This window comes from Leptodactylus fuscus, chromosome 1 (assembly GCF_031893055.1).
Source record: "Leptodactylus fuscus isolate aLepFus1 chromosome 1, aLepFus1.hap2, whole genome shotgun sequence".
Classification (NCBI taxonomy): domain Eukaryota; kingdom Metazoa; phylum Chordata; class Amphibia; order Anura; family Leptodactylidae; genus Leptodactylus; species Leptodactylus fuscus.
Genome location: NC_134265.1, coordinates 135,383,941 through 135,395,611, shown reverse-complemented (window position 1 = coordinate 135,395,611; position 11,671 = coordinate 135,383,941). Strand labels below are relative to the sequence as shown.

Sequence of the window (11,671 nt, the reverse complement as noted above, 5' to 3'; positions counted from 1 at the left end):
TGGAGACCTTATAGACCCCAAAGATACAAAAGACATGAAGGTTGCTAGTCACAGACTTATAGATGTATAAATCTATGGGTGAAGTTCATAATCCTGAAACACAACTGCAATCTATGTGAAGGAATCATCTCGGAATCTTCTTTTGGGAGTCTTTGAGTGGAGCGTAATCTTGGCAATTCCTGTAGGTCATATACATATATATTTTCAGCTACATGCTCCAGATGACTTAGCCAAAGCAGCAGCTTCTGGGATTTGCCTGAAAACCCCTCTCAAAGCTTCCAGCTCTTGAGTCAGCTGTTGGATACGGTTGCGTAGCTTCTCGTTCTCCGCCATGAATTCTAGAGCCCGCTGTTGAGTTTCAAGATTCCTCCGTTTGGCTTTATCACGGCTCTTGCGGACAGCAATGTTATTTCTCTCACGACGTAAGCGATATTCCAGGCTGTCTTTACTCAGCGACTTCTTACCCTTATGACCTTGTTCTTTTAATGGAGGAGCAGGTAGCATCCCGGACAAAGAACCCTGGATATACAGTTAGGATATGTTACAGAGATAAATACATTTATAGATAAGGATTGTTCAATAAATGCAATGAATAGCAAAGTAAACCAGACAAGCCATTAGGCTCCTGCATCTGGGTCCCTAAGTGTTGGTAGCTGGTGCTAGGGATGTAAGAGTATTATTCGAACTTGGTGCTCCAGTGAACACCATGTCACCAATAACACTAGAGTCATATCCATCAGCCATATCTTTATTAGGCATTTGCAGAATGATGGATTAGATGAAACAGCTAGTGACAAAAGTTTTATTCTTTTGCAGGATTTGTCTAGTATGTAGTTTATTGCACCCATATGAAAAGTGAGAATGCCATGCCATGAGTATGGGAGGTACGCTCCCCAAACGCGTGGGCTGCTGTGAACTATGCTGCTGTACACACATGTATTTTAACTTCTAGCAATTAAAGATATGTTTTATTATAACTAATCCGTGGATTTGAAGGGATGCTGGAAAAAACTTTTTTCTCTTGTTTGAAAAGTGAGAATGTTTAGATTCCTGCCCATGTCATATAAATGAACCAGTTAATGGCATGTTCCCTATGCCGGCAGTCCAGTAATCTGAGTGTTACCCTTGATGGCACTGAGCGCTGTCACGCTAACGGCCCGATCCTCTAATGTGAGAGGGAACTAAAATAGTGAGTTTCATGTCGCAAAAAAACCCCAAACCCTACAAACAGTGATCACTGAGCATTCTGTTCCTGAATGCAGAAGCACTGGTTCTGCATTTGGGCAGTCGCTAGGGAAACTTGTGATGAGAATAATGATGTCACAGAAATTTTATGTACAGAATAGGTTTGAAGGAATACAGAGAACATGTGATAAGTGTGTTCTTTGCATGTCTGTGTATATAGATCACTAGTTGCAGTCATCTAATGGGCTATTGATACTAGATCACTGTTATCAGTCATCTGTAACTTGGCGCCACAGGAAAAAAATAATTAACTACTGCTAAATAGACATAGTGCAATATATATATATATATATATATATGTATATAAGACTGTATTTGGCATAGCTGTCAGGCGCTCAGTCATTAATATTTTACCATCACATGGAATGTATATTACCCCAGACATATAATAATTACCTCTGGCCACCAATTTGTCTGTTTTACCCAAGTCTCACCTAGTTTTGCATCTTTGCTAGAAAAAATATCTAGACATCCAGAGGCTGCATTTGAAGCTAATGTCTCTTTCAGATACTGTTTATAAGCCAAAACTATGGATGGAACCTACATACAAAAGAGATACAAATCTTCCCATTTCTATATACATTTAGGACCCCCGTGTATAAGAAGGACATAGCTGAACTAGTGAGAGTGCAGAGAAGAGGGGCCAAGATAATTAAAAGGAGTCTTTACTGTAAGAGTAGTGAGGCTATGGACCTAGCTGCTACAGGATGTTGTGATGATGGATTCATTGTACAAGTTCAAGAAGAGGGTGGATGTCTTACTTTAACGCTACAATGTTACCTCTACTCATGTAATCTTTGATCCTTTCAAGCAGGGGAGTAACTTCAGGAGACGCAGTCTGACCTGGCTCCAAGAGCTTTAGGGGATTATAAGGGTTCTCTTCCATATATGAGGAGACCAGTACTATAAAGAATACATTATAGCTGGGGGGCCAGGTACATATATAGCTTCATGTCATGCCTCTGCTCTCAAGGTCTCCTTCTCCAATATGCTCTACACACAATGCCTCCAAATGTTTCCTTGGCATCCCCTATACTTTGGAATGTACTACCACTAGACATAGGACTGTCCCCCGCTGTCTCCCTCCCTTTGCCTTATACATTTTATGCCCTTGTGGGCAGGGGTCTCTCTACAACTATACCAGTTGATCACTAATTCAATTATATTTGTATGATGTTATGTTACCTAATGTGTTTTTTTTTTGTTTAATTATTTTATATGTAATTTAGGAATTTGGGTGATTTGCATTTTTATATTTAGTGTTTTGTTCGTTTTTCAAACATTCGAACATTTTTTAAAAACTTTTTTAGCACCCTAACCTAGAGGGCTTAAACAAACAATCACAATATTGCTTATACCATAGACTGTAACACCACAGTATTTCAATCTATGGGAAAATTGCAATGCTACTATTGAGTCCAATACTAACATAGCACTAGCAGACCTGCCCGACTGCCCTGCCAACTGCTCCCACACGCAGGTAGGTTTTGATGCCAAAAATTGAAATGAAGGTAAAAATAATCACTCAGATCCTGTGACAGCTGAGACGTTGTCACTTGTCTCTGATCACAAACACTACTGCCTGGTCCTTGCTGTGTAAAACAGTAGAGACCCTGCATCTGTGGGTCTGATCATCTCAGTGGGTGTCAACTTAGAGACTCACAGGACATATAAAAAGCCAGATCAGCAATGGGAACAGGTTAAATAACATATAAGGGCCCCTTCACACGGAGTAAATGCGCGTGTATTTTGGCAAAATACACGTGTAAAAATCAGACTCCCATTGACTTCAATGGCATTTTCTTTTACACGTGTAAAAAAACACGTCAAAATACACGTGTAAAATGTCATTGAAGTCAATGGGAGTCTTATTTCTACACGTGTATTTTTACACGTGTATTTTGCAAAAATACACACGCATTTACTCCGTGTGAAGGGGCCCAAGTCTATTCAAGATATGGCCAAGTCATGGCTTTTACCTTAGCACTAAATGCTAGTGATATACTTAGATCCAATTTTCATAAATAAGGTTGTCTAATTTAGCAAACCATTTGCATATACTTTTAGGGATTTCAGATGCTGGTCCACTGTTCAGGATCATCAACTCATGGTCATAATATAGGATAAGGTTCTTTTAGGCCTGCATTGCACAGATGGACTCCTGAATTGCACGGGCACTGTTTAATACTTAAAAGTTTAACTAAACTTTCAGCCACATTTTGATTTTCTGCCAATATTTGTGTCATTAATACATTCTGCTAGCAGAAAAAGGAACCCATTGAAGTCAATGGGAGGCTTTTTTTTCAGCGCTGAAATTCCACACCAAATTCTGCGCCATTTTCCTCTGTGTGAATGCTCCCTTACTCTGCTTGAGCGCGTTTTGACCTCTGCCTGTTTACCTGCCTCTTCTGCCTGTCCTGACCTCAGCATGACTACTGTATTGACTCTGTATTGCCTGTCCTGACCTTTGGCTTGTCCTAATCTCTTCCACTGACCATGCCTTTGTGTGTTTCCTTGTAGGCCATGTACCTGAACCCCAGGTCAGTTGTCACTGAACAGAGACTACGCCCAGAGGTAGCAACCTTTTGGTTACCTGCAGTGTAATCGAGATCACTGTATGGACTGTATGGGAGTTAAAGCTCGGGGACCTCTTAGATACCATTTTCAGGGGTAACATTAAGTCAATTCTGTTCAGTAGCACAGAGGGCCTGCACCCACTGTATTCCAATATCATTCTTTGCTTTACTATTTTAAACTATTTGCCTGATCTATACGTACTATACGTTATATATATATATATATATATATATATATATATATATATATATATATCAAAGATTTTTACATTTTAATCCACTAGATCATTTTAGATTTTAAATATTTTTAATGGCAACTAGTGCAAGCCATGGATTAAAAGAATAGTAAAGTATCAAGGATTAGAAAAACTCCTAAGAAAAGCTGGATTAGAATTACTAACCCATGCGTAAAGTTTGGGCAGCTGAAATGGAAATTAAATTGAGTTGTATAATGGAATTTAGTGACGTAGCGATCTCTCACCTTTAACACGCGGAGTGTAGGATGTACTCCCTCCATCTGAGAAGGAAGATGCATTGCAGTCTGTGCACATTGTGCGGCCTGGTATTGCAGAGTATTGCAAACGGTCCTGTGAGATCCACGTGTCTCCTCCTTGACAATCACTCCGCCAGATTCATATCCTCCTATTCTACGTTCTGGCATCATGCCATGTGGGTATGCATACAGAGCAGCTGCTGATAGGCCATCTGAGGGCAGATATGGATATGATGCTTTAAGTCGTTCCTGCTTCATAGGAAACAGATCAGACAAAAGTTCTTCTCCTGACTCAATGTATGTGGATAAATCTACAGAGGTCTCAGGGTCACAGAGATTGCCTCCTACGATCTCTGCTTGGGATGCCCCCATACGGGAAGGATAGCCTGAACTTTGACCTCGTTTTTCACACTCATAGTAGCTGTTTTGAGACATTCTCTACACAGGAGTCCTCTTCTATCCACGCACTGCACCAAACTTCTTCTGATGAACTTATCTCCTCCACATAAACAATTGTAGACAGCTAGAAAGACAAAAGTGTTTGGGCACAGAGATCCTATTAATACACATGTAGGTCGACAAGCGTAAGTCATGCTTCAGTGCAGATAATTTGGTCCCCATCATTTTATGTTCTTGATGGACCATTATGATGATGATGATGCAGTTGTTATGTTGTGACTGCTGCAGTCATTCACTAGCTTTAGCTGTATGCGTGCACTTGACCTCAGCAAACACATGCGATATCTTAACACACCATTGCTGAGGCCAGTGATTAGCTGCAATGATCACATGATGTCAGGACATCATCACTTCTGCTCTGGTGAAAATAGCGAGCAGTAAGTGGTGAGGACTGGAGTGTCAGCACTAGAACCCTTGTGATCACCATGAACATTAAGTGTGTAGCAGTAGTAGGCCCGATTCACACCTGCGTTCAGTATTCCATTCATGGAGTCTGCTTGGGGACCCCCCAAATGGAATACTGAACATATTAAAAAGCGGTGAGCAATGGAACCACATGTACCCCATAGACTATAATGTGTTTTCTGCGTGGTGTCCACACGGTATCCTCATGCGGACTTACCGAACAGAATAGTCTATGGGGTCCATGAGTCATGTGGAGAGAAAAGTACTTCAAGAACTACTTTCCTCTCCGCATGATTTGTGCGGACACTGCGCGGAAAACACAGAGACCCCATTATAGTCTATAGGGTCCGTGTGGTTCCATTGCTCACTGCTTTTTAATGCATTCAGTATTCCATTCTGGGGGTCCTCAAACGGAATACTGAACACAGATCTGAGTCAGACCTTATTTATACATTGTATCAGAAATTACTTCATTTGTGGATCTGATATTTGGTCACTGATGCTGATATTCTTTGATCAATGTATGTTGGCATTTACTTGGGTATTTTGTGGCTCTGCTAGGTATATAACTTATTTACAGTGTAAACTGGATGTTATGTATAGTAGATAAGTGTTATATTTGGCTAACTTATGGCACTGTGGTTTTGGGACAATCCCATATTATGATGATAATTAGGCAAGATATAATTTGCAAACTGTATTACAATACAACATATGGGAAAGTGGTCCCAACAGAAGATGCACCACAGAGTAGAATCGTAACTAAAGTAGGACCAATCTCATAGATCAATAGTAGTGACTCTATACATTGTATTCCCTAGCATTGATCCCTGATACAGTATATTAAGAATATATAACAATGCACTTGGGTAGTTTAGATCATTGTCTCATAATGTGCTGAACTGATTCCATGTACATCATTTTGAGATTTGAGTACAATATGGCTGAGGCCCCACGTTGCAAAAACGCAGCTTTTTTTTGTTGTTGTTGCAAATGTTGCTCCATTTTTTGAGCCAAAGACAAGAATGGTTGCAAAAGGAATGGGAAATATCTAGACAGTACTTTTACTTATACCTTTTGCTCAATCCACTCCTGGCTTTGGCTCAAAAAAACGCAGCAAAATCTACAACAAAAAAGAGCTGTGTTTCCGCAACGCGGGGCCTTAGCCTAAATGTAACATAAAAGTTCAACAAATAACTCAGACTAGCAATATCATTACTAGCAAAGCTGTTTATTAACAAGTCTTATGTAAGTGTTATCACTAGATTTATCATTGTAGTAAAGTCTCTGCAGCACTTGGTACTGTCTAAACCTGTTTTGACTGATTATTATATGTTAAAATATTGAAAAAACTTGCAAACACCTATAGCTTCATCTTCAGGTTATATCTTAAATATGATAAACCCAGAAGAATTTAATATATGATTGTATTTACGCATTAATTATTTTAGATATAAACATATGTATGGCACTGAGTGTTGCAGCTACAGTTATTATATTGTATACATTATGTACATGCATGTGTTTATATGTATGTAAGCCAGTGTGTGTGTTCCTTAAATTTGTATTAGTTGGCAACTACAATATGAATGGCTAAATTTGAAGTTAAGGATAGTTGCTGTATCATATGTTTGCAGATTCTAGAAGGCTGAATAATTTTCAATACAATATTCTTAGCATTTACGTAAGGTAAACATTACACAGATACATAAAATATCAATACAAGTATTTATATAATTGAGCAGACATAATCTTATCCTTGACATATCTTCAGTTTAGAAATGAACTACTAAATTAAGAACTAAATGAGAATGGACTCAGGGAATGACTAACCCAAAATCCAGAACCTATGGGTCAATTCGATAAATATCTCTTAGTCTAAACAAGTCAAAATAACTCAGGTTTGTCAATTTCTGATAATATACAGTAGGATGGTATACTGTATATGATAATATATGATTATCAGGATTTTGTGTAGTTGGCAGAAGCACTGGTATTAAGGACATGAGAGCAGCGTATTGCACTACATTCATTAGATATTAATGCTTAAAGACACATCATACATGGAAGTTAAGGCTCTTCCAGGGTTCCCATTAAAATTCATTCAATTCATTGAAACAAGTCGATGTAGTCAATTCGCACTGCCTGAATTGTAACTAACGTTCTGCTTTGTAACACATACATCTAGTTGCTTTTTACCATATTAACACACAAACCAATATTCTGTAAATAATTAAGGTGAATATTATGATATTTCTGTGACATTGTCATTCATAAAAAACAATAATTCTCCTTTCATATTAAACATTACTTAAACACCACCAGACTTAACCAAACACATGTACTTATACTTCGTGTGTTAAGTAATATGGAAATATTTCATATTTATGTGATGGTGAGATATTTACCATTTGTCACATATATTAACTGTAATCTAATGTGATGTATGTGATATCTAGGCATTTATCATCTATCTTTGTTATGCTGCATACAAAGCAGATCGGATGTGCTCACAAGTAGATTTTACCTGTGTTATTTGATCTTTCTCTTTTGCACACTTCTCGCTGTCCCAATGTGCCCCTTTGGAGTAAAGATTTTCAGTCTTACGCCCCAGACTCAGTTCGTGGGGATGACTATTACACCTGATGCTGACTGCAAGTCTGATGTGAAGAAGATCAGGATGGGGGGGTCATTATCTATATTACTATCTGTCCCCTCCCTGTGGCTGGCAGATTCCGCCCCCCCATGATCTACTCATCAGGAAGACAACTGATTTCCCAATGGGGCTGGTGCAATCCAGACACTGCTCTGAGTTTATCAGTTCTCACCACATGGCCCCACAGCATCCAGTAACGGCTACCTTACTGTTCATCTTTACATGGATGGGATATTAACCCATTGACAACTAATGTCTTGTAAATAGTTATGACAGTGAGAAGGAAGTGCAAGGGTATTTGTTCTTTTTATTAATACAGTGATGAATGTGTAATGCATTGTGTGAGCGAGTCGATTACACTATATCTTCATACACAAATTGCCTTTTTGAATTCTGTTATGAAGGTGTCTGTTAAAAAACCCTTCCAAAAAACGGACACCTATCATAATAGACATTAACGGACACTAACTGATGTTAATGTGCCCGTTTTTTAAATGATCTATTTAATGGATCAATTTAAAAAAATGGAAAAACTAGCATCATTAGTGTCAGTTACGCTGGGTTCACACCAGCGTTCGGTGTCCGTAGTGAGGTTTACAAGAAGATGTAAACCTGTCAGACTGGGTCCGGCCGTGAGCGCCGGTGAGCGTTTTGAGCTCTCTGTGGCAAAACCATTTTTTTAAAACTGAACACAAAGTCCTGCATGTCTGACTTTGTGTCTGGTTTTAAAAAAAACCGGTTTCGTTGCGGAGAGCTCAAAACGCTCACCGGCGCTCACGGCCGGACAATTTTCAAACCCATTCAAACCTGTATCAACGAAGACCGAGCGCAGATGTGAACGAGCCCTATGTGTCCGTTTTATATACAGTCTGTTTTTTTTTGTTGTTTCTACTTTCTGAGTAGAAAAAAACAGACTTCTGATGGATTGAGTGTAAATGGACACAAACAGAGAATAACGGACACAAGAAAAAATCCCATTGAAATTAATGGAAATTTTAACGGATTACTGATGGTTCAGCTAGTATCCGTTGCTAAAATCTTGTAACGGACAATAGCTATGGACACTGCTGACGGTCACCGATGGTAGTGTGAACCCCTTCTGACAGACTAACCATCCACCGGCATCATGGATTATAGGTGTGTAAGTGGATGCTTTCTGAGTATTAAGCACTCTACACAGTATATACTTGGGTCAGTCTGCATCCTGATGTGAACCATTGTTTCACCTAACCACCAGTGATGCCTTTCACACAAATTTCCTCCAAATGAATGGACTCTTAGAACACATACAAGTTTTATGAGTGTGTATGGAGGTATCTGAAGGATTAGCTATAAGCCATAAGAGGAATCTAAGCATGTACAGTGCCTTGAACTTTTCAACCTTTTGCCACATTTCAGGCTTCAAACATAAAGATATAACATTTTTAATTTTTAAGGAAGAATTAACAACAAATGGGACACAATTGTGAAGTGGAATGAAATTTATTGATATTTTAAACTTTTTTTAACCCCTTCCCGCCGATGGCATTTTTTGATTTTCGTTTTTCGTTTTTGACTCCCCTCCTTCTAAACCCCATAACTTTTTTATTTCTCCGCTCCCAGAGCCATATGAGGTCTTAATTTTTGCGGGACAAATTTTTCTTCATGATGCTACCATTAATTATTCTATATAATGTACTGGGAAGCAGGAAAAAAATTCAGAATGGGGTGGATTTGAAGAAAAAATGCATTTCTGCGACTTTCTTACGAGCTTTGGTTTTACGGCGTTCACTGCGCAGCCAAAATGACATGTCCCCTATATTCTGTGTTTCGGTACGGTTCCAGGGATACCAAATTTATATGGTTTTATTTACATTTTGACCCCTAAAAAAAATTCCAAAACTGTGTTAAAAAATTTTTTTTCTAAAAGTCGCCATATTCCGACGGCCGTAACTTTTTTATACGTAAGTGTACAGGGATGCATAGGGTGTATTTTTTGCGGGGCTGGGTGTACTTTTTAGTTCTACCATTTTCGGGAAATGTTATTGCTTTGATCACTTTTTACTCAAATTTTTATCAGAATCAAAACAGTGAAAAAATGGCGGTTTGGCAATTTCGACTATTTTTCCCGCTACGGCGTTTACCGAACAGGAAAAATATTTTTATAGATTTGTAGAGCGGGCGATTTTGGACGCAGGGATACCGAACATGTATATGTTTCACAGTTTTTAACTACTTTTATATGTGTTCTAGGGAAAGGGGGGTGATTTGAACTTTTAATTCTTTTTATATTTTTTTATATTTTTTTTAACTTTTTTTTATATATTTTTTTTGCATTTATTAGACCCCCTAGGGGTGTTGAACCCCAGGGGGTCTGATCACTAATGCAATGCATTACAATGCTAATGCATTGCAATGCATTGCAAAAAAGCATCCTTTCTTTTGCAGGCTGCATAGATCAGCCTGCAAAAGAGAGGATTTGCAGACAAGCCTGGGAGCCTGTATAAGGCTCCCGGCTGTCATGGCAACGGGACGTCAGCCCTGGAGCATGCTCCAGGAGCCGGCGATCCCGGCCAAAATGGCAGCGCCCATGCGCCGCCAGGAAAATGGCGCCTCCGGCGCCTTTGACCGCGGCGCCGGAGGGGTTAATGCCTCCGATCGGTCCGGGGACCGATCGGAGGCATTAGAGCCGGTTGTCTACTGCTTAAAGCAGTAGACACCCGCGCGGCTATGGCGGCCGCCCGGCTCCCGGGCGGTCGCCATAGTTACAGACCCGACATGCGGCGTACTATTACGGCGCATGTCGGGAAGGGGTTAACAAATAAAAAACTGAAAAGTGGGGCGTGCAAATTTATTTGGCCCCCTTGCGTTAATACTTTGTAGCGCCACCTTTTGCTGCGATTACAGCTGCAAGTCGCTTGGGTTATGTCTCTATCAGTTTTGCACATCGAGAGACTGAAATTCTTGCCCATTCTTCCTTGCAAAACAGCTGGAGCTCAGTGAGGTTGGATGGAGAGCGTTTGTGAACAGCAGTTTTCAGCTCTTTCCACAGATTCTCGATTGGATTCAGGTCTGGACTGTGACTTAGCCATTCTAACACCTGAATACGTTTATTTGTGAACCATTCCATTGTAGATTTTGCTTTATGTTTTTGATCATTGTCTTGTTGGAAGATAAATCTCCGTCCCAGTCTCAGGTCTTTTGTAGACTCCAACAGGTTTTCTTCCAGAACGGTTCTGTATTTGGCTCCATCCATCTTCCCATCAATTTTATCCATCTTCCCTGTCCCTGCTGGAAAAAAACAGGCCCAAACCATGAAGCTGCCACCACCACATTTGACAGTGGGGATGGTGTGTTCAAGGTCATGAGCTGTGTTGCTTTTACGCCAAACATATCGTTTTGCATTGTGGCTAAAAAGTTTGATTTTGGTTTCATCTGACCAGAGCACCTTTTTCCACATGTTTGGTGTCTCCCAGGTGGCTTGTGGCAAACTTTAAACCAGTCTTTTTATGTATATCTTTGAGAAATGCCTTTCTTCTTGCCACTCTTCCATAAAGGACAGATTTGTGCAGTGTACTACTGATTGTTGTCCTATGGACAGAATCTCCCACCTCAGCTGTAGATCTCTGCAGTTCATCCAGAGTGACCATGGGCCTCTTGGCTGCATCTCTGATCAGTCTTTTCCTTGTTTGAGATGAAAGTTTAGAGGAACAGCCGGGTCTTGGTAGATTTGCAGTGGTCTGATACGCCTTCCATTTCAATATAATTGCTTGCACAGTGCTCCTTGGGATGTTTAGAGCTTGGATAAACTTTTTGTATCCAAATCCCACTTTAAAATTCTACACAACAGTATCTCGG

The 11,671-nt window shown here is 39.8% G+C and overlaps 1 protein-coding gene across 1 annotated transcript; it reads right to left on the bottom strand.

The window, feature by feature from the left end:
* Nucleotides 1-204: 204 nt before the first annotated feature.
* On the bottom strand, nucleotides 205-7,809 carry CEBPE (CCAAT enhancer binding protein epsilon). The gene is made up of 3 exons (XM_075277404.1): nucleotides 7,706-7,809; nucleotides 4,303-4,837; nucleotides 205-519 (listed from the first exon to the last, which is right to left on the bottom strand). The coding sequence occupies exons 2-3, from the start codon at nucleotides 4,747-4,749 to the stop codon at nucleotides 205-207; spliced, it is 762 nt and encodes a 253-aa protein (XP_075133505.1). The 5' UTR covers nucleotides 4,750-4,837; nucleotides 7,706-7,809.
* Between the last annotated feature and the right edge of the window lie 3,862 nt (nucleotides 7,810-11,671).

Bases quoted from the DNA above. Each gene is read 5' to 3' on its own strand.
- CEBPE (XM_075277404.1), bottom strand. From the start codon at position 4,749: ATGTCTCAAAACAGCTACTATGAGTGTGAAAAACGAGGTCAAAGTTCA. The intron at 520-4,302 runs GTGAGAGATCGC...CTGTATATCCAG, and splicing joins CTACACTCCGCGTGTTAAAG to GGTTCTTTGTCCGGGATGCT.